The 27404-nt window shown below is 42.6% G+C and overlaps 2 protein-coding genes and 1 pseudogene across 5 annotated transcripts in view; 1 reads left to right on the forward strand and 2 right to left on the reverse strand.

Moving 5' to 3' along the window:
• Nucleotides 1–27404, reverse strand: part of LOC118988174 (zinc finger protein 883-like) — a 309510-nt gene that overhangs the window by 65427 nt on the left and 216679 nt on the right. The gene's annotated exons all lie outside the window — the stretch shown is intronic.
• LOC118988162 (zinc finger protein 256-like) overlaps nucleotides 1–27404 on the forward strand; it is a 75002-nt gene that overhangs the window by 1472 nt on the left and 46126 nt on the right. Inside the window, exon 3 of one of the 4 annotated variants that reach the window (XM_037047582.1) lies at nucleotides 3058–6152. The exons of the other annotated variants lie outside the window; for them this stretch is intronic. Coding sequence (XP_036903477.1) covers nucleotides 3058–5372 — 2315 coding nt within the window. The 3' untranslated portion in view covers nucleotides 5373–6152. Of the gene's footprint in view, nucleotides 1–3057; nucleotides 6153–27404 lie in introns of those variants that run through there. 4 annotated transcript variants of the gene reach the window in all.
• Nucleotides 20086–20829, reverse strand: LOC118988208 (high mobility group protein B1-like; annotated as a pseudogene).

Below are 27404 nucleotides of genomic sequence, written 5' to 3' on the forward strand. Positions count from 1 at the left end.
TGCCCCTCCCTAGTCGGATCACTGTGTCCAAATCCCTGATACTTGTTTTGTCCCTTTCTTTAGCTGACATTTCCCAGGGCCTCCCTGTGCCACAGATCTCCAGCATTTTTGTCATCACCATTTACCTGAATCATGGTCACTTTTCAAGACCCTTTTGCACAGTTTTTAGAGTTTTCTGTAGATATCTTTTCTTTCTGTTTTTGTCCCAGCATTGCTGATATGTAAAATGGTATATATTTGAGGTATAAAATGTGACCACTCGCTATATGTAACTATTGTGAATTAATTGTGAAATCAAGTTAATGAACTCTTTCCTCACCTAGTATAATCACTTTTTTTGTAATAGTGCTTAAAATATACTTTACTAGTAAATTGTATGTGTAAAATATAGTATTATTAATTGGAGTCGCAAGGTTTTACATTAGATCCACAGAACTTATTCATCCTATAAGTGAAGTTTTGTATGTTTTGACTGATAACTACCTATGTCCCCCTTTCCCTGACCCTCATTCTACTATTCTGCGAGTTAACTTTTTTTCCAAAGATTTTATTTTATTTTTTATTTTATAACAAGGGGGAGAGAGGGAGAGAAACATCGGTGTGGGAAATGACCATCGATCTGTTGCCTCTCACAAGCCTCCAGCTGGCATCCTGGCCCACAACCCAGGCATGTGCCCTGCCTGGGAATCAAACCCAGGACATACTGGTTTGTAGATTGGCACTCAGTCCACTGAGTCACACCAGCCAGGGAGAGTTCAGCTTCTTTATGTTTAGACTCCACTTCTAAATGGTATCATACAGTATTTATCTTTCTGTGACTGGCTTATTTAATTTAGTATAAGGGTGTCCAGGTTCATTCAACTGGTCACATACAGCAGGATTTCTTCTTTTTTTTCTTTTCTCTTATTTTGTTAAATTCTCTTTATTTATCTATTTAAATTTCAGAGGAATTTTCTTTATTAAGGCTAAATAGTAATCGAAAGGTGTGTGTGAAGAAACATTTTCGTTTGGATGCAGTTCTACTCAGTTATTTTAGATATCTTTTCCTCCATTACTTTTGGTGTCATATCCAAAAAAATCTTTGGCCAGGACACTATCAAGTTTCACCTGAACAACTCTTGTTAGTATTTCTGGTAAGGCGGGCTGAGGCATGATGAAATTTTTCAGCTGTTTTTAACCTAGAGAAGTGTTTATTTCCACTACATTTCAGAAGGATAGCTTCCCAGAAGTATTCTTATTTGGAATTTTTTCTTCAATATTTTAAATGTATCACCCATCTCCCCAGGTGTGCAGTTTCTGCTGATAAATTCACTTGTACCTCATTGAGGTTCTCTGTATGCAATGAATTCATTTTTTTCAGCTTTCAAAATTCTGTTTTTGATTTTTATAAAGTGTCTCAGTGAAGATCTCTTAGTTTTGAATTTGTGGACCTGTGAGCATCATGAACTTGGATGTTAACATCTCTCCTGATTTGGGAAATTGTCAGCCTTTTTTTCTTTCTTTTGTTTTTTTTCTTTTCTTTTTTTAGAGAGAGAAAGGGGAAAGGGAAAAAGAAGAGAAGGAGAGAAATGGTGATGTGAGAGAAAAACATTCGTTTGTTGTATCTTTTATATTCCCTGCCCAATAACAAAACCAACAACCTGAGCATGTGCCCTCACATGGAATCAAACCTGTGAACTTTCACTTTGCAGGATGGCACCCAACCAACTGAGGCACAATGGTCAGGGCTCAGCCATTATTTTCTTAAATAATTTCCTGACCCTTTCTCCGTCACTTCTTCTTCTAGCACTCCTATATCACCAATATTATTTCCCTTGATGACATCCCATAGATTATGTGGTCTTTTTCCAGTCTTTTTTCCCCCTGTGACTGGATGATTTGCAATGACCTGATGCTTGGTCACATCACAAATTGTTCTCCTACTTCAATAACTTGCCATTGACATTCTCCATTGTATTTTTCATTTCATTCTTTGTATTTTTTGGGTCCTGAGGTTTTTTCAAACTCTTTTAAAAATAATTTTTTTGTCTCTGAACTTGGTGTGTTCATATATTGTTTTCTTGATTTTTCTGAGTTGTCTCTCTGTGTTCTCTTAGTCCTTGGTGGACTTCTGTAAAGCAGTTATTTTGATTTCTTTATCTAGAACTTTGTTGGCTTCAGTTGGTGGAAACTTACTGTGCTGATTTGGTGATACCATGGTTCCATGATTCTTTATGTTGCATATAGCCTTTTCTTGATGTCTTTCATTTGACAGATCAGTCGCTCCTCCTGTCTTTAAATACTTTTTTCTCAGTGTAGAAAGGTCTCCCCATTGGGTTGGTTGCTATGTCATTGGACTGTCAAGGTGTGGCAGTTTTGACTTTGGGAAGGAACCAGCTATATTACCACTGACCAGCTGTGTGAGCTAAGGTCAAGAATGGCAAATATAGTAGGGAATCTCAATGCCAAGGCAGCAAGGTTAACGCCCAGCTATTTAGTCATGTTGAAGCTATATATGGTATGAATCAGGACTGTGTTCTAATCATACCAGAAACATTTTCCATTTAACAAGTGTTTTTGTCATGCCCACTTTGCTCATTAGTCCACTTTAGTACTGTGTCATCTTTATTCTCATTTTTAGCCCATAAAGAATCTCCACCTCTCTGGACTTCATATCTCACACATTTCTCTCATCTCTTTATTTCTCTGTAACATCAGTCCACAATGTGCATCCTTACATTGGCCTTGAGTGACAACTACTCTACTGCAGTTGGTTTTTCCTAGGTTTGGACAAGTGCTTCTACATAGCCTCACATCACCAGCCATAAAGGCTTTACAGGAAATATGGCAGATAAAGAAGTTTTTGAACATGCTTCTCTTCTTTGTGTTATACGTTATACTTGTGTCTTCTCTCTGGTGTAGTAATGCTCAGGAGCCACTTCATCAACCAGATTTTAATTCCCCTGATTGAAAACCATTCCATAGACTCATTTCTAGATGTGACAGATGCACATCCTGGGTGACATTGCTCCATTCTCATAGTCAGCATGTACTTCACCACCATTTATTTATATTCAGGTTGCTGCTCTGGACCAGAGGATGTAGAAGCCCCCTTTGAACAGAGTGTTTCTGTGGGAGTATCACAGGCCAGCACCTCCAGGGCAGCTCTCTCTTCCCTGAAGATCCACTCCTGTCAGACTTGTGGTCCAGTCTTGAGAGACATATTCCAGTTGGCTGAGCACCAAGGATCACCACGCAGCCAAAAAGTGTTTACGTGTGGGGTGTGTATGAAACAATTTAATTTTAGTGCAAACCTCCAAACACACCAGAAGCAGCACCTGGGAGAGAAACCCTTGAGAAGCAGTGTGGATACGATCTTGTCTGTGAAGAGCTATGAATTCTATGTGTCAGAGAAGCCCTTTACTTGTGACAAAGTTGGGAAGCACTTCCTGTCCACCTCAGAACATCTACAGCAGCAGACTACTCAGGCCAGGGAGGAGCCCAACAAAATCACCCAGAGTGGGGCAACCGCACAAAAGAGAAAAACTCGTTCCACCCCAGGAGAATGTAGAAAAGCCTTCAGCCACATAAATTCACATGCTCCAAGGCAGGATGTTCACACTGGAAGACAGTGTTTTCTGTGCCATGAATGTGGGAAAGTATTCAGGTATCAGTCCTCATTAGTTGTTCACCAGAGGGTTCACACCGGTGAAAGACATCATGTGAGTAACAAATGTGGCAAGTCTTTTAGGGAAAATTCAACCCTGAGTCAACATCAAAGAATTCATCATGGGGCAAGGCAGTATACATGCTGCAAATGTGGGAAGTCTTTTAACCAAAAATTTGTACTCCTATATTCCAGGAGTAGTCATAATAGAAAAACGTGTGACTTGTGCTATGAATGTGCACAATCTTGTAGCCATAGATCTATCCTTATTGGACAACGGACTCTTCACTCTGGAGAGCAGCATTATGAGTGCACGAAATGTGGGAAAGTCTTTAGACAAAAATTTTGCCTTCTTGTGCATATGAGAGTTCACTGTGGAGAAAAGCCTTATCAGTGTAATGAATGTGGGAAATGTTTTACCAATAGCTCTGTCTTTCAGTATCATAAGAAAGTTCACACTGTAGCAAGGCCTTATCAGTGCAGTGAATGTGGGAAATGTTTTGCATTTGGTTCGAATTTCAGTGCTCATCAGAGAGTACACACAGGAGAAAGACCTTATGAGTGCAGTGACTGTGGGAAATCCTATTTCCGAAGGCATCACCTTCTTACACACCAGAGAGTTCACACTGGAGAAAGGCCTTATCGGTGTAATGAGTGTGGGAAATGTTTTACCACTAGCTCTGGCTTTTATTGTCATAAGAAAGTTCACACTGGAGAAAGACCTTATCAGTGTCATGAATGTGGGAAATCTTTTGCATTTGCTTTCATCCTCAGCAATCATCAGAGAGTACATACAGGGGAGAGACCTTATCAGTGCAGTGAATGTGGAAAATCATTTATTCAAAGACATCACCTTCTTCTGCACCAGAGAGCTCACACAGGAGAAAAGCCTTATCAGTGTAGTGAATGTGGGAAATGTTTTACTACTAGCTCTGTGTTTCATTATCATAAGAGAGTTCACACTGGAGAAAGGCCTTATCAGTGCAGTGAATGTGGAAGATCTTTTGCATTTGGTTCCAACCTTAGGGCTCATCAGAGGGTACACACAGGAGAAAGACCTTATGAGTGCAGCGACTGTGGGAAATCCTTTTTCCGAAGGCATCACCTTCTTACGCACCAGAGAGTTCACACAGGAGAAAGGCCTTATCAGTGTAATGAGTGTGGGAAGTCTTTTGTATCTGGTTTTAGTCTCAGAAATCATGAGAGAGTTCACACAGGAGAAAAGCCTTATGAGTGCAGTGTGTGTGGGGTATCTTTTACAACTAAAAGGAAACTTCGTTATCATCAGGAAGTTCACAGTGGAGAAGGACCTCATGAGTGCCGTGAATGTGGAAAATCTTTTACCTCTCGGTACGCCCTCCGTGATCATCAGAGAAATCATACAAGCAAAAGGCCTTATGAATGTACTAAGTGTGGAAAGTCCTTTACATCAAATTCTAACCTCATTGCACACTGGAGAGTTCACACTGGAGAAAAGCCTTATCAATGTACCGAATGTGGGAAATCTTTTTCCTCTGGCTCTGGCCTGCGTTATCATCAAAGTGTTCACACTGGGTTAAGTCCTTATGAATGTAGTGAATGTGGGAAATCTTTCCCCAGGAGCTCGGCACTCATTCGACATCAAAGAACTCATACGGGTGAAAGGCCTTATGTGTGCAGTGAGTGTGGGAAATCTTTTATCCAGAGAAATCACCTTCTTGTACATCAGCGAGTTCACACAAAATAAAGGCCTTATGATTGCAACAGAATGGTCAAAATCCTTTAAGGATAGTTCTCGGTTCAGTTAACACTGGGGAGTTCACACTGGATTAAGGTTTGTAAATGCAAAAATGTAGGAAATCCTTTAGCCATAATCTCACTTTTCTCAGCACTGTAGACTTTATATTTGAAAATTGTTTTTGAGGGTATGGTAATTGTAGAAAATGTTTTAACTGTTTCTTTGGTGTTTGTTATTATCTGAGAGTTCCCATGAGATGAGGCCTTCCTGTAGCAAAGATCAAAAATCTTTTGCTCATTCTTGACAATCTTCACCACTATAGAGTTCACCCAGGAGAAAGGCCTTATGTGCATGTAATGTAAGAAATCCTTAGAGTTTACCTTACTATACAGTGCAGAATTTATACTGGAGAAGATCTTACATGTGCAAGGGAATATGCACTTTTGTTGTTCAGTATGGTGACACGAAGAAACCACGAGAAGCCATCCATCTGAATTTGTTCTCGTATGTCCAGTTGTCCACAGGTGGGAGCATGTTGATAAGTAGTTTCTTATGTTTATTAGTTATCTATAAATGCGGAAATATGTCTGCTCATATCTTTTGCCTATTTTATGAAGTGTTATTTTCCTTTTTGTAAAAGGACAGTGATGCAACATATATGTATATTGGAATTTTTCTCATTCTTGAATACACGAGTGACATCTTTGCTTATTAGATTGTTTTCAATACTAAAAAATGTTAATTATCTTTTAAAAATAATTTAGAAGGATTTTATTTATTTATTGTTAGACAGGTGGGGAGGGAGGAAAAAGAAGAGGATAGAGAAACATCAATGTGTGGTTGCCTCTCATGGATTCCCTACTGGAGACCCAGCCTGCAACCCAGGCATGTGCCCCAGTTGGGAATCAAACCAGCGACCCTTTGGTTCACAAGCTGGCACTCAATCCACTGAGCCACACCAGGCAGGTGTTTTTAAAAATATTTTATTTATTCATTTTTAGAGATTGAGGAAGGGAGGGAGAAAGAGAAGGGGAGGAACTTTAGTGTAGGAGAGAAACATTGATTGCTTGCCTCTTGCACACCCAAACCTGGGACCTGGCCTGCAACCCAGGCATGTGTCTCAATTGGCAATTGAACCTGTGACCTTTAGTTTGCAGGATTGTGCTCAACCCATGGAGCCACACCAGTCAGGACTCTTCCCTTTTTATTTAATTGAATTTTCCTTTAATCCACAGGTTGTTCAGTAATATATGGTTTAATGTCTACATATTTGTGAACTTTCTAGCTTTTATCCTGTTGTTAGTTTCTAGTTTCAAACCCTGTATTCAGATAAAAATTTTTATTTAATTTCAGTCATCTCAAATTTATAAGTGTTTTAACAAAACCTAGGATCTCGCCCTGGCTGGTGTAGCTCAGTGGACTGAGCACGGGCCTGCGAACCAGAGGATCGCGGTTCAATTCCCAGTCAGGGCACATGCCTGGGTTGCAGGTCGGTTCCCTGCAGGCCAACTCCCAGCAGGGGATGGATGAAAGTCAAACATACATTGATGTTTCTCTTCCTCTCTCCTTCCCCTCTAAAGATAAATAAATAAATAAAATCTTAAAAAACAAAACAAAAAAAAACCCCTAGGATCTCTCCTGGAGAATGGTCTCTGTCCACTTGAGGATGTATATTCTGCTATAATTTGACAAAATGACCTACACATATTTATCAGGTCATTTTGGTATAAAATGTTCAAATAAAAAAACCTGTTTTTTTTTTTAAAGGTTTTATTTATTTATCTTTAGAGGGGATGAGAAGGAGAGAGGGAGAGAAATGTCAATGTATGGTTGCCTCTCATGCTTCCCCTTCTAGGAACTGGCGCGCAACCCAGGAATGTGCCCTGACTGGGAATCGGACCACGATCGTGTGGTTTGCAGGCCCGTGCTCAATCCACTGAGCTACACTAGCCAGGGCTTTAAAAAACCTGTTGTTGAAGTCAAATATCTTTTTACTGATTTTCTGTCTGAATTATCTACCCACACTTGAAAGATGAGTATAGAACTATGCTATTATTATTGTTCCATTGGCTTTCTTTTTCAAAAAAGTTTTACTTAGTTGTTTCATTGTTTTAGAGACAGGGAAAGGGAGGGAGAAAAAAGAGGGAAAGAAATATGGTTGCATCTTGTAGGCATCCAAATGGGGACTGAACCTCTACCCACGCATGTGTCCTGACTGTGAATTGAACCTGTGACTTTTAGCTTTTTAGGACCTTGCTCAACTATCTGAGCCACACCAGTCAGAGCTCTTTAGTTGTCTTTTTTTTTTTTTTAATCCTCACCAAAGAAAATACTAATCCTGGAGAGAGAGGAAGGGAGGGGGTGAGAGAGAAGCATCATTTGTTTACATCCCATTAGCATCCCAACTGGGGATCAAACCCACATTGTAGATATATGCTCAGACTGGGAATTGAACCTGCAACCTTTTGTTGTACTGAGTGATGCTCCCACAAACAGCCATCAGACCAGGGCTGTCTTTTCTATAACCTAGTCTGTTAATATTTGCTAAATATAATTAGTTGCATCTATGTTTGGTGCATTACATTTTAATTGTTATATCCTTTTGATGCATCCATTTCTTTTTTATTATTGATTTTAGAGAGAGTAACATCCATCTGTTGTTCTCACATTCATTTATTGATTGATTCTTGTATATGCCCTGACCAAGGATTGATCGGCAACCTGCTGTATCAGATTATATTCTAATCAACTCTGGCACCTGGCCAGGGCCTGAATCAATTTATTTACCCTTTATTTAAAAGAATTAATTTATTTTTAGAAAGAGGGAAAGGGAGGGAGGAAGAGAAACATAAATGTGTGAGAAAAACACTGATCAGTTGCCTCTCATATGCCCCCACCCAGGGAACTGGCCTAAAACCCAGGTTGTGCCCTGAGCAGGAATCAAACCAGTGACCTTCTGCCTTGTAGGACAATACCCAACCAACTCAGGCACATCAACCTGGGCAATTTGTTTATCTTTATGTAATTATTTTCTTTGTCTTTTGTGATAGGTTTTTAGTTAGTCTATTTTTGTATAGTATAAGTATAGCTACTTGTAAGTGTAAGGTACTCTTTTCACTTTTACTTGCATGAATTATTCTTTTCAATTTCTGTATTTTGAACCTGTTTCTGTTTCTAAAGCCTAAGTAAGTTTCTTGCAGGTAATAAATATGGGTGGGGGGGTCCCAATAAAACCTCCCAGAATTTATTTATACAAAACTATGTATTCTTACATGTTTAAACTTTAGTCACATCCAAAGTGCTCTCCATTTGATGCAATACACCTATTGAGACAATTTTCCCACTGATCAAAATAAGTTTTGAACTCATCGATTTTGACGCCTTTTAATGCTTCTGCTAGTTTTTGTTTCACCTGTCCACATCAGCAAAGTGTTTCCCTTTGAGGACTTGTTGAATAGGTGAATAGGGAGAGTGGGGCATGGGGGTCATGCCATTTTTAGTCAAATACTGCTGAATACTCAGCGTGGTATGGGTAAGTGTGCTCATAAATCACCCATTGTGAAATGGGCAAATGTGTTGAAATCTTTAAAAAATAATTCACTGAAGCCAAATACAGCTACTCACAACAATGCCAGCTGATACACTGATAGAGAGGGGTTCCTACAACACTCACCTAGTGGGAGAAGCCTACACTACAAGGGTACCACCATCCAGAAGACAATTTCAGCTTTCTTGGGTCCCCCCTACTAGTTGGGATTTATTTTATTTTTATTTTTAAAAGATTTTGTTTAGCCCTGACTGGTGTAGCTCAATGGATTGAGCACAGACCTGCAAACCAAAGCATTGCCAGTTTGATTCCCAGTCAGGGCACATACCTGGATTGCAGGCCATGTCCCCAGCAGAAGGTATGCAAGAGGCAACCACACACTGATGTTTCACTTCCCCTCTTTCTCCCTCTCTAAAAATAAATAAATAAAATCTTAAAAAGTAAAGACTTACAGAAATGAAAAAAAATTTTAAAAAAAAGAATGTGACATCTATCTGGAAATATGGTTATGTGGCAAATTTATATTTGGCTGTCAAGGTGTTGAAATGTTTGCATCCATAAAGGTTTGGAAAGTGGTCATCTGAACTTGAGATTATGGTTTTGGATTCAATCATGTAATGTCCTTGCTGGGAAATAATGAACATTTCTCCTGTGAATGCAGTGACTGTGATTCTATGGCGATGGGAGATTATTTCTGGAAAAAATGTTATGGAGTGAACAAACTACAGAAAGGTATTAATGTTCACCAAAGAAAAAAAAGATTATGTTTCTTGGGGGAAAAAAGATAGAGTAAAAAGAAAGTTTATGTTCCTGAGAGAGGTTGAAACTGTAATTATATCAGGTATTGAACTAGGTTTAGAATCATGGGCTTGCAGGATGAGTAATGCCATTTGTGCTTGTGGTTTTCTTTTTATTATTATTATTATTTACTGATTTTATAGACATAGAGAAACATCAATTTGTTGTTGCATTTATTTATGCATTGTTGGTTGATTCTTGTATTTACCCTGACCAGGATTTGAAAATGCAATTTTGGTTTTATGGTCTAACCAACTCAGTAACCCAGCCAGGGATGATCTGTGGTTTTCCATTTAGAATATCGTGTTGTATGGAGACTTTCAGTCAAGATGGAGGCAGAGGTAAACATAGCTTATCTCCATGCACAACCGAAGCAAAATTACAACTGAGCTACAGAACAACTATCACTCAGAACCATCAGAAAATCAAGCTGTATGGAGTTGGACAACTAAGGAATTAAAGAAACCACATTCATTCAGATGAGTAGGAGGGGCAGAGTGGCAGAACAGGCTGGTCCCACACCCACATGTGGTAGATAAAAGTTGGGAGGGACATCTTGGGAGTAAGGGATCCCAGCCCCACACTAGACCACCCAGCCCAAGGTTCCAGTGCCAAGAATGTAAGTCCCATAACTTCTGTCTGTAAAAAGCAGTGGGGGTTGGGTTGGCAGAAGAAACAGGTATTTGTAGGCCTCTGCTCTTTTTTTGATAACTTTTTATTTATTTATCTTTAGAGGGGAAGGGAAGGAGAGAGGGAGAGAAATATCAATGTACGGTTGCTTCTTATGCATCCCCTGCTGGGAACTGGCCTGCAACCCAGGCAAGTGCCCTAACTGGGAATCGAACCGCGATCATGTGGTTCGCAGGCCTGCACTCAACCCACTGAGCTATGCCAGCCAGGGCATGTAGGCCTCTGCTCTTAAAGGGCTTTGTACCACATACAGACTTTCTCAGACTCACTCCCTCTGGTCTCTAGCACTGGGGCAGCACCCTCAAGGGAACTAGTGGCAAATGGGGGAGGAACTGAAATGTCTGGCATCAGGGTGAGAGCTGGGAGACAGCTTTCTCCTAGACAGAACTGCAGGCAGTGGCCATTGTTCCTTTTTTAAGCCCTAACCCACACAGAGATTAAGTGCAGTGGCAATGTATCTGAGACTCCATCAGTCTGGTTCACATGGTTTGCCCTACCCTGGCTCCAACTGACCCTACTTATGGGCCAACTCAAGATGTTCAAAGTGGCTTTTCCATAAGAATGGCTTGACTGAGTGCAAGCTTCAGACCTTCCTAAATCCACTCAAACTAGCAACAGCTGATCCCAACCAACCCCGGACCCTGTACCTCTTGCTATGTGGCTCCAGGGTTGGCACTCGCAGCAGCCATCTGCAGACTGCTTTGTAGCTTGCACCAAGTGGCCCCAGACAAACTCAGGTGGTAACTAACCTTGGCCTGAGCAACCCAGGAAAACCCAGAGCCTGCACACCCAGCAGAGAGTTATAGACCATGATGGAGGACCACCACCCAACCACCTCCACAACCCACAGAAGGAAGTGGTCGGTAGTCAGTGCTCACAGCCAGTCCTACCAGCTGACTGGCATGGGTGAATCCCTCCCATTACCCAGCAGCAATCAAGACTCAACTACAGCCCTGGTTGGCGTGACTGAGTAGATTGAGCGCAGGCTGTGAACCAAAGGGTCACCAGTTCGATTCCTGGTCAGGGTACATGCCTAGGTTGTAGGCCAGGTCCCCAGTGGGGGCCATGTGAGGGGCAACCACACATTGATATTTCCTCTTTCTCCCTCCCTTCCCCTCTCTAAAAATAAATAAAATCTTATTTTAGAAACCCCTAGAATTAAAGATTGGGAAACAGTTATATATAAAAAATGACAACTATAAGAAGAGGGAGTACTTAGCCCACATGAAGGGTGTACCTTGAGTACTTGGCTTGGCTAAAGGTGGAGGCTGAGCCAGTGGATCCTACAGGATACCTGCTGTATTAGGCCATGCTACCAAGACATGGAGTCAAAGCAGTTCTACTTAATGCTGGGGAACGTCCTGCCTGGTTTCAGAAGCTGTAACCCCACCAACAGGCAAAAAGCCCCATGGCTGCGGGAACTTGGGACCATAAGCCACTAAAGAGACAAAACTTATCCTCCTGGCAGGGGCACATCCTCTGCCTCCTTTACTTCATCCTGCTTGGCCCCTGGAGGATGGCTGGATAGTCAAGGATGGGTAATATTCCTCAAGGAAGGAACAACCTTCACAAAGGGTTGGGCATTCACTAAGGGGCGATCAGCGAAGGATTTAAGAGATTGTGGAGAAAGGACAAAAATCCCTCACCTCTCGGCTTTATCATAGCCTGAGTTCTCATTCTATCTGTAAAAAGATAATCTAATCTCTTGGCTGCCTGGCTTCCCCAACTTGATTCAAGCTTGAAACAATGCCAAAGGGAGGTGCAGCCTTGCGCTGGAATTGGCGGTTCCTGGCGGGGAGCAATCAGGTCTAAGAAAGAATGCACAAAGTTCTGTGAAAACTGCTTCGCTAGGAATGTCCTTGTTTTAAATATTAAGTGTCTGAGCACAAAATAAGTTTGTTTGGTGTCACCCTGTCTACCAGACCCTGATTCAAAAGGACCTCTGTGATCCCAGAAACATTATCTGTAAACCATACCTGCTTTCTTTAATATGCATCCCTATGCAAGCTAAACTCAATAAAAGTCCATTGGGAGAGAGGTGAAACGCCTCTGAGAGACTGGAGAGCCTTTCCTCCCCAAGCAGATAATTTCTTGGTAGATTTATTCTCATCCATGTTTGCCAGGGAGAGCTCTGTCGGTGGACGCCCCCCCCCCACACACACACACTCACACAACTTAATACCTAGACTAACACAGGGAGGCTGCCAAAAAGAGGAAGCAAAGAAATATGGCCCAAATGAAAGAACAGAACAAAAGTTTAGAAAAAGAACTAAACGAAATGGAGATAAGCCAGCTATCAGATGCAGAGTTTAGAAGACTGGTTATAAGGATCTCAAGAAACACAGTGAGTACTTCAACAGCTTTAAATGATCCGATCAAAAATGAGGAATACACTAATTGAAATAAAGAACAATTTACAGGGAATCAAGAGTGGAGTGGATGAAGCTGAGAATCAAATCAGTGATTCAGATCATAAGAAAGCAAAAGACACCCAAGGAGAACAGCAAGAAGAAAAAAGAAAAATGAGCATAGTGTAAGGAGCCTCTAGGACATCTTCAAGCATACCAACATTCACATCATAAGGGTACCAGAAGGAGAAGAAAAAGGCAAGAAATCGGAAATTACTTTTAAAAATTAATAAAAGAAAACGTCCTAATTTGGTGAAGAAAATAGACATAGAAGTCCAGGAAGCACAGAGTCCCAGACAAGCTGGAGAAAAGAGGACCACACCAAGACACATAATTAAATTGCCAAAGATTAAAGGTAAAGAGAGAATCTTAAAAGCACCAAGAGAATCTTACCTACAGGGGAGCTCCCATAAGACTGTCCCCTGACTTCTCAAAAGAAACTGCAGACTAGAAGGGACTGGCACAAAGTGTTTTTTGAAAGATTTTATTTATTTGTTTTTAGAGAGGGGAAGGGAGGGAGAAAGAGAGGGAGACAAACATCAATGTGCCTCTCATGTGCCTACTACTGGGGAACTGGCCCACAACCCAGGGATGTGCCCTGACTGGGAATCCAACCAGTGACCCTTGGTTCACAGGCTGATGCTTAATCCACTGAGCCACACCAGACAGGGCTGGCAAAAAGTATTTAAAATAATGAAAAGCAAGGACCTACTACCTACTACCCATACGTTATCCAGCAAAGTTATCATTTAGAGTCAAAGGGCAGATAAAATGCTTCACAAACAAGGTAAAGCTAAAGGAGTTCATTACCAAGCTATTATATGATTTTTTAAAATTGTATTTTATTGGTTATGCTAATACAGTTGTCCTAATGTTCCTCCACCCAGAACCCCCCATATGAAATGTTAAAGGGATTTATCTAAGAAATAAAATCAAAATTAGGAACATTAAAGGGGTCATGAATACATAACTATCAATAATTGAATCTAAAAACAAACTAAGCAAACAGGAACAGAGACAGAATCATGGATATGGAGAGCATTTTGAAGGGTTGCCAGGGGCAGGGGTTTCGGGGGGAAAAGGGAAAGAGATGAAGAAATACAAATTGGTAGCTACAGAACAGGTAGGAGGATGTTAAGAACAGTATGGGAAGAAGTGGAGTTGCCAAAGAACTTATATGCATGACCTATGGACATGAACTCAGGGGGAGTGGGGGGACTGCCAGAGGGAGGGATGGTGCTGCGTGGAGGAGGGCAAAGGGGGAGAATTGGGACAACAGTTACAGCACAACCAATAAAGCATAATGATCATTTTAAAAGCCTGCTGTGGCCTAGCCAGGTGGCTCAAATAGTAGGAGCATGATCCCCTACACAAAGGGCTGTGGATTTGGTGTTTGACCAGCTTACTTCCCTTCGTTGCAGTTTCTATCCCTGGTCAAGGTACATACCAGACAGAACCAATGAATGTTTCTCTTTCTCTTCCTCCCTAAAAATTAAAAAAATAATAATAATAAACGTACCCTTGGGAGAGAATTGCGAAACATAATAAATAGCCTGTTGTTCTGAAGCCCAGGTAACAACTGGACTTGCACCTGGTATCTGAATGGTGGGGGGCAGTCCTATAGGACTGAGCCCAGAACCTGTCTTCGGGTAGATAGCCTCAGAGTTGCGTTTTTGCTCGACTTAGCAACAAGGAAAGACCTTCCGTGGATGTAGCAGCAACGCTGCACAGCACCCTTCCAGGGGCAAACATTCCAGTCAGGGCCTTAGGGTGAAGAACCCCTACCCCTGGAGGGATCCCTACCCCGTTGCCCTTGGAGCTATGCGAACTACATTACCCATAAAACTCCGTGCTGAGTTGAGCCAATGACAGAGCAACAAGAAAGCATTTTCCTGAGATCCATCGACTTGGGGTGGGACTTCTGGCATCTTTGTCCTGGCAACCGTCCTTGCTACCACTCTTGTGAGTGGGTGCTGCCTTGGGGTGGCTGCGTCGGTCCCGAGGTGACAAAACAGAGGAAACGCGAAAGAGACGTGGCCCTCGCCGCGCAGCCGCGGAATGACGCGCAGAAACACCGCCACCGTGTGACCTGCGCCCGGGGCCCCGGCCAGGACGGCCGCGCGAGGCGCGCTCCTTCCCGCTGTTCCCGCTCGGCTCTGCCCACGGAGGCTATGGCGGCGGCTCCGCGAAGGCTCCTGGCTGCCGTGAGTGCGCGTCCCGGGCCCTACCCGCTCACCTCCCCCAGCCCTGCAGCCCGGGTGCGGGTTCCAGTCCCGTTCGGCAGCCCACGCGTTTAGGTGGCGGAATGTAGGTCCTCCTGGCGATGCTACTTGGTCCGAAAGAACGGGCTGCAGAGTAAGGTTTTCCTTTTCCCTTGCTCTGCCCCTGATGAGAGCCCTTCGCGCAGAATACAAGCGAAGGAGGGAGGTGGTCATGGTAACGGTGTGGCAGGTGGCGAAGGCTTCGATGGGACGAGTGGACGCGATGGTTCTGGGGGCAGAGAAGTAACTGAGATGACTTGACAGCGAGGGCAAAGCTGCTGCTTGTTCGCTAGATAGAGCTGGGTCCTCCCCGTGTGCTGTGCTTGCGAGAGTGAGGGGGTGTCTCAGTCTTGCTGGTGGCTAAGGTCAGGGGCAAATGTGGTCGTTTTTGAGTGTCGCTGGGCCTGGCATGGAGACCATCAGGACTGGGATTTTTAGGGAAGGTTGTGTGGAGAGAGCCTGATGTGGCTGCGGAGTACAGCACACCAGTGGAAGGCGGGTCATGGGCATCTGAAATTCACATGTGTTTCTAGGAGGCAAATACTGAAGCCAGGGTCACGTGTAGAGAGGCCTTCAAAGCAGCATCTCCACGCGCGGGCTGGTGTAGCTCAGTGGATTGAGCGCGGGCCTGCGAACCACACGATCGCGGTCGGTTCGATTCCCAGTCGGGGGCACATGGCCTGGGTTGCAGGCCAGTTCCCAGTTCCTGGCAGAGGACACACGAGAGGCAACATCTCTCTCGCTCTCTCCTTCCCCTCTCCTTCCTCTCTAAAACAATCTTTAAAAAGCAGCATCTCCACACCTGGAGGAGCTCAGGTGGGGACTGAAGGTCTCAAAGAGACAAAGTGAGTTATTGTCCCAGAGCCCCAGAGCCCAGAGCCCTAGTGTTGGGCACTGAAGGGTGGAGCCTGAGCCGGCATTTGTCAGTGCCTTGTCACAATCTAGAGACCAGTCACAATCTAGAGACCAGACTCTAAAGGGAATTAATAATAGGATGGATGGGACCCTAAGCCAGGACCAGAACTGGATTATATCCCTGTGCCTCCCTGCCCGAAGAGGCTGAGGCCTGAACAGAATGACTAAAGGGACCTGAGGGTAGGACAGGCATCATTGGGCATCCGTGGAATTCCACTGAGGAGGGCAGCTTTGGAGGAGGGTGAGTGCGGGACAGATGTGTGGGGAGGTGGGTTGTGGGCTGTCACAACAGAGATTGTTCATGTTTTTTTCTGTCCCCGTGATAACAGGCCAGTGTGACCTTTGAGGACATTGCCATGCACTTCTCCTGGGAGGAATGGAGGCTGCTTGACGAGGCTCAGAGACGCCTGTACCTCCATGTGATGCTGGACAACTTCACACTTATATCCTCTCTGGGTAAGACCCACGGACTCACCACCCCCACCCCACTCAGTATTCAGGTACAGACCATAGGCACTGTTTTCCGGGTAGTTGCTGTATTGCTAGGGCTGGTGTGTTTGCACTGCCCTCATCCCTCCCTGCAGTCCCAGTTCTGAAGCCTTTTAGGGAAGGATTTAGGGTGAGTACTATCGTGTTAATGGATTCACCGAGCTTGCCCTCTCAGTGTCTGGGTTAATGTGTCCAGATCTGCATCACTTCTGTATCTCAGGGTTTGGTTCCTTTTTAAAAATATATATTTTATTGATTATGCCATTACAGTTGTCCCATTCCCCCCTTCACTCCCCTCCACCCTGCATACCCCTCCCCCACCATTTCCCCCCTTTAGTTCATGTCCATGTGTTACAAGTTCTTTAGATTATGTATTTCCCATAGTATTCCTGCCCTCCCCATTGTCTATTTTCTACCTACCATCTATGCTATTTTCTGTACCTTCTCCCCCCTTCTCCTCCTCCCACTCCCCTGTTGCTAACCCTCCATGTGATCTTCATTTCTATGGTTCTGCTCCTGATCTAGCTGTCCACTAGGTTTGCTTTTGTTTTAGGTGTGGTTGTTAATAACTGTGAGTTTGCTGTCCTTTCACTGTTCATATTTTTTATCTTCTTTTTCTTAGATAAGTCCCTTTAACATTTCATATAATAAGGGCTTGGTGATGATGAACTCCTTGAATTTTTAAAAATATTTTATGTATTTATTTTTAGAGAGAGGGGAAGGGAAGGAGAAAGAATGGGAGAGAAACATCAATGTGTGGTTGCCTCTCACATGTCCCCTACTGGGGACCTGGCCCACAACCCAGGCATGTGTCCTGACCGGGACTCGAACCAGTGACCCTTTGCTTCACAGGCCCGTACTCAATCCACTGAGCTACACCAGCCAGGGCTGAACTCCTTGAATTTGATCTTATCTGAGAAGCACTTTATCTGCCCTTCTGTTCTAAATGAAAGCTGTGCTAGACAGAGCAATCTTGGATGTAGGTCTTTGGGTTTCATGGCTTGGAATACTTCTTTCCAGCCTCTGCTTGCCTCTTGTAAGGTCCCTTTTGAAAAATCAATTGACAGTCTGATGGGAACTCCTTTGTAGGTGACTGTCCCCTTATCTCTTGCTGCTTCTAGGATTCTCTCCTTCATTTTGATCTTGGCTAATGTAATTATGATGTGCCTTGGTGTGTTCCTTCTTGGGTCCAAGTTCTTTGGGACTCTCTGAGCTTCCTGGATTTCCTGGAAGTCTATTTCCTTTGCCAGACTGGGGAAGTTCTCCTTTATTATTTGTTCAATTAAGTTTTCCACTTGTTGCTGTTCCTCTTCTCCTTCTGGTACCCCTATAATTCGGATGTTGGGACGGTTAAAGGTGTCCTGAAGGTTCCTAAGCCTCTCCTCATTGTTTTGAATTCTTGTTTCTTCATACTTTTCTGTTTGGTCATTCTTTTCTTCCTTCTGGTCCACTCCCTTGATTTGAGTCCCAGTTTTCTTTCCATCACTTTGGTTTCCTGTGCATTTCCCTTCATTTCAGTTAGTTTAGCCTTCATTTGTTCCTCTAATTTGTGACTAAAATCAACCAGTTCTGTGAGCATCTTGATCACCAGTGTTTTGAACTGTGCATCTGATAGGTTGGCTATCTCTTAATCACTTAGAAGTATTGGCTCTGGGGCTTTGGTCTGTTCACACCTGTTATGTATGAGGGGCGGAGCCCTAGGTGTTCACCAGGCTGGGTTGTGACGCTGTATTTGGGGGTGGGGTCAAAGAGGGGCAATGGCGGTTCCCTCTGCTACTTCCCCCTGCTGGGGCCTGTGTGGTCTGTCTCACTTCTCGCTCCTTCGCCTGGTTTATCTGCGCGCAAATGTGTGACCTCGGTCAACCTGCCGCCTTGCGCCCTCACTGGGTCTGCCCGTTACAACCCCAGGCCTGGAATCTGCCAACCGCCGCTGTGGCCTGGGTTGGTCTGGTCGAGTTTCCTGCGCAATCCTGCTCCAACCCAGCTCCGTCAGTGGCTGGCTCCGCCCCTCTTACCTGTCTGGCTGGATGGTTCGTTGTTGTCTGACTTCCGTATAGTTCAATTTTCTGTGTTTTGGTTACTAAACCTTGTAGTCTTTAAACTTGGCTGTGCGAGGAGACACAGTGTTTCCACCTACACCTCCATCTTTAAATGAATAAAATCTTAAAAAAAAAAGAATGTTTAAGATCTACTCTCAGTTCAAGTATATAACATTATTATATATAATCACCAGACTCCTGATTACATCCTCAGAACTCATAAAGAAACATTTATACTTTTTTGCCCTGGCTGGTGTAGCTCAGTGGATTGAGCACGGCTACGAACCAAAGGGTCCCTGGTTCGATTCCCAGTCAGGGCACAAGCCTGGGTTGTGGGCCAAATCACCAGTGGGGACCATCTGAGAGGCAGCCACACATTGATGTTTCTCTCTCTCTTTCTCCCTCCCTTCCCATCTCCAAAAATAAAAATAAAATCTTTAAACAAAAAAGAAACATTTGTACTTTTTGACCAAGTTCCCATTTTCCCCTACACCCCTGGCATTCTATTATTTTTCTATTATTTTATATATATTTTTTCATTCCAACTGTAGCGTAAAGTGTTTTATTATATCTACATCATCACCAACACTTATTTCTGCTCTCTTGATATTAGCCATCTTATTAGGTAAGGGGTAATATTGTAGTTTTAATTTGCATTTCCCTGGTGATTAGTGACGAAAAATATTTTGTATATATCTGTTAGTGGCTTTTAGATTTTTCAAAAAAATTTTAATAAAAATTGTATTGTCTTGGAAGCATTTAGAATGTCACAAAACAGCTGCAACCTTGATTCGCAATTACAAAGTGGTATCCAGTTACAAAACAACAGTTATTTCACATAAGCTGCATCAGAGACCACTGAAGATGAAAAAGTACCATCCCCGTGTGTAACTAATTAGGGCTGAGCACAAGGAAAAACCTGCCTTTAGTTACCATGCCAATTTACAAGCCCATTCTCTACCAGACAAGGATGGTACTATTAAAATTAGCACCAGGCCCTGGCCGGTGTGTCTCAGTGGATTTTGCTCCGGCCTGTTGCCCATCAGGCACATGCCTGGGTTGTTGGCAGTGTCCCCAGTTGGAGGCGTGTGATAGGCATCCAGTTGGTGTTTGTCTCTCACACATCTATGTTTCTCTCCCTCTCTTTCTGTTTGCATCTCTCTCTAAAAATAAATAAATATAATCTTTAAAAAAACCTTTTCAGTAGTGTGTTAACTACATATAAACAAGGTACTGTATAGTTAAAAAACAAATCTTACACAGCTTTACATTTCTATTTTTTTCTTTAAAAGGAGTGAGTTAGGTACAAGGGTGTTAAATGCTTTATAGACAAGAAAAAGGCGCTACAACCAACTTATTCACTGTTTTCATTTTTTTTAAGATTTTTATTTATCTTTGGAGGGGAAGGAAAGAAGAGAGAGAGAGAAACATCAATGTGTGGTTGCCTCTTGTGGGCCCCCTGCCTGGAACTGGCCTGCAACCCAGGCAAGCGCCCCGACCGGGAATCAAACCGCGATCCTTTGGTTCGCAGACCTGCGCTCAATCCACCGAGCTACACCAGTCAGGACTGTTTTCATCTTTTTTTTCACCTTCATTTTTTGCGTCTTCCTTTTCCTCATCATCCTCTTCAACTTTCTCATCTTCCTCCTCTTTCTACTCCTTCTTTTTTTGCTTTTTTTTAGACTTGGCAACTCCCTTTTCACTGCATCAAGCTTTCCTTTCGCTCAGTATGCAGCAATATTCCTTTCATGATTCACTTTCAGTTTAGCATCCTTCTTAATAAGGCTGCTTGCCACCTGTAGCAGTGTTATTCCGCGTCTCTCCCAGCTTCTCTGCAGCATCACCAATGGACAGGTCAGGATGCTCTCCTTTGATTTTGGGTGGTACTCAGCACAACACAAGAAGAAGGCCAAAGGAGACCTCTTGGGGACATTGGGATCCTTGAATTCCTTCTTTGTTTCCCCTTTAAGAGGGGTAAAAGTTCTCATTTCTTTTTCATAGTGGGCCTTGTCCGCCTTTGGCGTGTCTTCAGATTTCCTTTCCTCTCTGGTGGACGTGGTCTTCCACCTCTCTGAGCACTTCTTAGAAAACTCTGAGAAGTTGACTGACACATCTGGGTACTCAGTCTTGTAGTCCTCCAGCGAGTTTGCACAAAGAAAGCACGTGTTGACGTTTTTCCTCTTGGCTTCTTAGGCTCTCCTTTTTGCCCAAGTTTAATTACTTTTCCTCAGCAAGCACATGGTCACCCAGGTGTCTGCTGGGCTCATACTTGCCCTGCACTATCTCTATGGAGCTCAAGGTACTGCAATGGCTGTCCATGTTTGGATTTTTGAAAAGTGTTTATTCAGGTTCTCTGCCTATTTTTTAATTGGATTATTATTATTATTACTTTTTGCTATTGAGTTGGATGGGGCTTTTTTTGTTTGTTTTTTAAATATTTTATTTATTTTTTTAGAGGGTAAGGGAAGGAGAAAAAGTGGGAGAGAAATGTCAGTGTGTGGTTGTCTCTCATATGTCCCCTACTGGGGACCTGGCCTGCAACCCAGGCCTGTGCCCTGACTGGGAATCGAACCAGTGACCCTTTGCTTCACAGGCCCATGCTCAGTCCACCGAGCTACAACAGCCAGGGCTGGATGGGTTTTTTTGTATATTTTAGATAATTACCCTCATGAGACAATATTTACAAATATTTTCTCTCTTTCATTTTATTGATTGCTTTCTTTGCTACGCAGGAGCTTTTTAGTTTGATGTAGTCTGGTTTATTTAATTTTGCCTTTGCTGTCTGCCTTTTTTTTTTAACTTTTAAAAAATATTTTATTATTTATTTATCTTCAGAGGGGAAAGGAAGGAGAGAGGAAGAGAAACATCAATGTATGGTTGCTTCTCGTGCATCCCCTGCAGGGAACTGGCCCCTGCTGGAAACTGGCCTGCAACCCAAGCATGTGCCCTGACTGGGAATCGAACCCCGATCGTCTGGTTCGCAGGCCCGCGTTCAATCCACTGAGCTACACCAGCCAGGGCTGCTGTCTGCCTTTCATTCATCAAAAAAAATCACTGCCAAAACCAATGTCAAGAAGCCTTTTGTTTTTCCAAGGAGTTTTACATTTTTATTTGTTGCATTTAAGATTTTAATGTGTTTCAAGTTAATTTTTGTAAGTGGTGTAAGGTAGGACTCCAGCGCCTTTTCTTGCAGGTGCATATGTGGTTTTGTCAACACCATTAATCACAGAACCCACCTTTTCCTTATTGTGTGTTGTTGGTGCGCTTGTCAAAGGGTAGTTGACCACATATGTGAGTTTATTTCTGTGCTGCCCATATTCTCTTTCTTAGGTCTGTGTGTCTATTTGTGTCTGTTTTGATTACGGTTTTATAATACGGTTTAAGTCATGAGGTATGACAACTCTGACTCTACCATTGATCTTCTTGCTCAAAATTGCTTTGACTATAACAGATCATTTGTGGTTTGAATTTTAGAATTCTTTTTCCATTTCTGGCAAAAATGCCATTGGATTTTGGTAAAGGTTGCATTGAATCATTAGGTTGCTTCAATTAGTAGAGATATTTTAACAACAATAATTCTTCTAATCCAAGGATAAAGGATGTCTTTTTATTAATTTTTGTCTTCAATTTCTTTCATCCTTGTCTTATAATAGGTTTTAGAGTCTTGATCATTTACCTTGTTAATGAACTCTATTCCTAAATGTCTTATTGTTTTTAATGCTATTGTAAATGAGATTGATTTCTTAATTTTTTACTGAGATATTTTGTTAGTGCATAGATCAACTAATTTTTGTACGTGGGTTATGAGTTCTGCAAATTTACTGGGCTTGTTTATTCATTCTGTCAGGTTTTTTTGGGACTTCTTTGGATTTTCTTTATATAAAATCATATCATCTACAAACACATAAAGTTTTACTGCTTTTTAATTAGGATCTCTTTCATTCTTTTTTGTGCCTTATTGTTCAGGCTAAAACTTTCACTACTATTTTGACCAGCTGTGATGATGGTGGGCATCCTTCACTTGTTCCTGATCTTACAGAAAAGCATTTAACTTGTCACTGTTGAATGTGCTGGTAGCTATGGGTTATCATATCTGGCCTTTTTGATATTGAAGTATATACCTTCACCTAATTTTTTTATTTAACGATTATTTTAGAGACAGAGAATGAGAGTAAGAAGGAGAGGGAGAGAGAGGGAGAGAGATGAATTTCTTATTTCACTTATTTATGTATTCATTGGTTGTTTCTGGTACATACCCCAACCAGCAATAAAATCCCTAACCTTGGTGTATCAGGATGATATTCTAACCAACTGAGCTGCCCGGCCAAAGCCATATTACTTTTTTATTTGTGTAGTTATATTTTTTGCTCCATGTGCTGCAGTAGTATCTTAATTGTACTGTTGAGCCCTTCAAGAACCATTGTGCATAGTTGTCTTAATGTTTTGTTGTTGGTAACAAAGGCAGTTGGTTTTTGTTGTTGGTTTACTATCATGCTTACATGACTCACCTACATCTCTTTTCTGGGTCTGTTATGTGCTGCATTGTTCTGGGACAGTGCTGGCCATTCAGTGTTCCTGCTTTTTCCTTTTGTCTTTCATGTTCTATGTAGCTTCCCTGCTAGGACTTTCTGCGTGTATCAGAGGATGGATCTCTCCAGCCATGGCAAAGTGGGCTGCCAGGGGGTGTGGTTCTGGTGAGTGACAGCTGCGGAGATTGTGAAGTCAGGACCTCGTTCAGATCGTACCAGGAACCTGACTTTGTTCATTCAGAGTTTTAGTGTCATTACTAGTAGGCACACCAATTTCTACTCTTCGTTTTCCAGCTTTCACAACATGCTCACTTGTCAGTTCTACTACTGGTCACCTCCATTGTGGTTTCCAGCCCCAGGGATATTTCCACCTCCACTGATTCCACATTTTACCTGTTCTCTCACCCCTCTGTCTGTAGTATTCTTGAACATTGGCTCTCAGGTGTTGTGCTCTGAGTTGTTCACAAATCTAGGTATTGACCTTGGACAGCAGCTAATATCTTGCAATTGGACGGTAATGGGCTTGTATGTGTGCTTCTGCCCAGCCTAAGGTCAGCAGCAGAGAGGGATATGCAGGAAGCTGTTGGCAGAGGAAATGCATTGTAAGCCCTGCCTCTCTTCCGTGTGTCATGCCCTGTCCACGTATCCTTCTGGTGGCCTGGTTTCCATTATTTTGTGACTTACAAGCCCAGTACCATACAGCAAGGAGCCAGTTCTTCAAATGAACGTTCTTGTTTTAAAAAGGATTCTATGTATTCATGCCTACATGTGACATGTGAAAATGTGTGATATGGTTCTCTCTGTTCTATAGTCAACTGGTACTTCTATAGCATTTAGTTATTTATTTTTTGTCCAGGTTGCTGCTGTGGAGCAGAGGGTGTGGAGGCTCCCACTGAAGACAACATTTGTGTACAAGTGCCTCAGGCAAGGAATGCCAAGGCAGCTTCGTCTTCCCAGAAGAGCCACCCCTGTGAGAGTTGTGGGCCTGTGCTGAGAGACATTTTTACCTTGGTTGAGCTTCAGGGGACACAACAGAGCCCACCCCTGCTGAGGTGTGGGGCATGTGCAAAACGGTTTTATTTCAGTGCAAACTGTCACCAATACCGGGATGTGCACATGCAACAGAAACCCTTCAGGAGTAGTGTGGACAGACCCTCATTTGTGAAGAGCTGCAGAACCCACATGTCAGGGAAGCCCTTTACCTATAGCAAGGTTGAGAAAGACTTCCTGGCCAGCTCGGGACATCAGCAGCAACAGGACACCCATAAAGTGCAGGAGCCAAACACAGGCACCCGGTGGGAAGCAACATTACAAACCAGAAAAAGTCAGTACACCTCAGAGGAAGGCAAGAAAGCCTTTAACCCCCAACACACACTTGTGGACCAGGATGTTCATACCGGGAAACAGTGTTTTGTGTGCAATGAATGTGGAAAAACATTCAGGTATAAATCCTTATTTGTTACGCACTGCAGAGGCCACACTGGAAAAAGTTTCCGTGTGTGTGGCAAAAGTGGAAAATCCTTTAATGAAACCTCAACCTTCCATCAGCATCAAAAAATTCATACTGGAGCAAGGCAGTACCAGTGCAGCAAATGTGGAAAATCCTTAAGCCTCAAATCTGTCATTCATTCACGGAAATGGCACAATGGACAAGCAAATTACACATGCAGTGAATGTGCACAACCTTTTAGTCATAGCTCAATTTTTAATCAATATCAGAGAGTTCACACTGGAGAAAAGCCGTACAAGTGTAATGACTGTGAAAAATCTTTTACCTCTGTTGCTGCTCTCAGTTACCATCAGAGAGTTCACACTGGAGAAAGGCCTTATGGGTGTAGTGAATGTGGGAAGTCTTTTATCACTTTTATTGCCCTTTGTTATCATCAGAAAGTTCACACTGGAGAAAAACATTATGACTGCAGTGAGTGTGGGAAATCTTTTAACAATAGATGGAAACTTGTTCGACACCAGAAAACTCACACAGGAGAAAAGCCTTATGTGTGCAGTATATGTGGCAAATCTTTTACTAATAGCTTTACCCTTAAGTATCATGAGCAAGGCCACCTAGGAAAAAGGCCTTATGAGTGCAGCGAATGTCAGAAATCCTTTACCACTAGCTCTGCCCTTCGGTATCATCACAGTGTTCATTCGGGAAAAAGACCTTACGAATGCAGTGAATGTGGGAAATCTTTTATTTCGCGATCCACCTTCCAATATCATCTGAAAACACATTCAGGAGAAAAGCCTTATAAGTGCAATGAATGTGGGAAATCTTTTACCAGGAACTACGGTCTTCATTGTCATCAGAGTGTTCACACTGGAGAAAAGCCTTATGAGTGCAGTGAATGTGGGAAATCGTTTACCAGGATCAATGGTCTTCATTGTCATCAGAGAATTCACACTGGAGAACGACCTTATGAGTGCAGTGAATGTGGAAAGTCTTTCACCACAAGCAGTAGCCTTGCAAAACATCGGAGAGTTCATCCTGGAGGAAGGCCATTTGAGTGCAGTGAATGTGAGAAATCTTTTGCCAGTAGTGATACCTTCTGTTCTCATAAGACAGTTCACAAAAGAGAAAAGCCTTTTAAGTGCAGTCAGTGTGGAAAGTCTTTTTCCTCTGGTTCCACTCTCCGTTATCATCAGAGAGTTCACACAGGAGAAAGGCCTTATGAGTGCAGTGAATGTGGGAAATTTTTTATTTATAGTTCCAAACTTCGTTATCATCAGCGACTTCACACTGGTGAAAGACCTTATAAGTGCAGTGAATGTGGAAAATCTTTTATCTATAGTTCCAAACTTCGTTGTCATCAGCGACTTCACACAGGAGAAAAGCCTTACGAGTGTAGTGAATGTGGGAAATCTTTCATCTATAGTTCCCTATTGCGTTATCATCAGCGAGTTCACACTGGTGAAAGGCCTTATGAGTGCAGTGAATGTGGGAAAACTTTTATCTCTAGTTCCAAACTTCGTTATCATCAGAGAGTTCACACTAGGAAAAAGCCTTAAATGTGTTGGTAATGTTCACTTTTCCGTTCAGTGTAACAACTGTGGAGGAAGCTCTTTGAGGAGCCATCTGTCTAAAAAGAAACTTACTTATGCACAGTGGGGTGACTCCCCAGAATTTTTGTTTATATGGGAAGCGTGTGTAAATATGTTGTATTTTCTGACTTGCTCATGTTTCCTGACTTGCTCTTCTGAGTTTTATGTTACAGCTACATAAAACTGTGGCTATAGTCCTTTCACCTTGACCACAGTGCAGGTCCACAGACTTTACATCACTCAACACCCTAATGTGCTCAGGGAAGCTGACCTCTGGTTTTCATGTATCTGGTTGGAAATAGAAATGCCTGGAGCCCTTCGCAGGTCAATTTCCCATTATGAATAATTCGGTCATGGACCTTGGTCCATACGCCTGGAAAATATCAGGCCTGGCCTAGAAAATATCATGATTTCCGCGCTCAGTTTGCATAGAAATGACACCCTCCTTCAGGGATGTGTTCATCTCATGTAACGCTTGTGACGAGGTTTTTCAGCTTCCACATCATGATTTTGGGAAGTGCCTGCTGCACATTGCTTTGGCTTGTACGATAATTGAGGCCTTAATCTTTTAGTTCTTTTTAATCTTGGTTATTTTTATTGTATGAGTTAGTTTATAAACTGATTTGGGCTCTGCAAGCATGAGGACATGAACAACTTTTTTTTTTTTATTTACTTTTTAGAGAAGGAAGGAAGGGGAAATAATGGGAGAAAAATGTCAATAGGAGAGAGAAACATTGATTAGTTGCCTTCTTGTATGCACCTCAGACCAAACCCACAATTCAAGCTTATGATCTGACCAAAAAAGGAAGCAGCAACCTTTCAATTTGCAGCACAACAACCAACCAACTAAGCCACACTGGTCAGAACATGAGGTGAACACCTTTTTAAGGGTCTCAAACTTTCTCTGCTTGTGGAGTGACTGTGATGGCAGAAAATAACTTGCCTGTTTTGACCAAATTTGCATGACTGTCCACAGACCTCTAGAAAGGACTGAAGGGCTTTCTGGCCCTCATGTAGATGCTGTATACTTTAGGAGTCTTAGAGATGACCCTGAGGAGAAGACAGGTATGAGAACCTCAAGTACTTATGAAAGGAGCATGATTTATTTTTCCCCACAGCAGATATCACAGATTATACCACTGCTGTTGATGGGATTATCTTTAGGTCTACAGAGAGTCATGTCCCCTGACATCCAAAATTTTCTGTGCTAGGGGCAGTTGTTGAAAGACTGGGTACAGGGACAACAATAGTGCAGAAACAGTGGCCTATTAGGGATTGGAGGAGATGTCAGCCAGCTAGATGGAATGTGCATCCAGAAATGTTTCC

Source organism: Sturnira hondurensis, unplaced genomic scaffold (genome assembly GCF_014824575.4).
Source record: "Sturnira hondurensis isolate 20B ecotype Veracruz unplaced genomic scaffold, ASM1482457v3 Scaffold0006199, whole genome shotgun sequence".
Lineage (NCBI taxonomy): Eukaryota > Metazoa > Chordata > Mammalia > Chiroptera > Phyllostomidae > Sturnira > Sturnira hondurensis.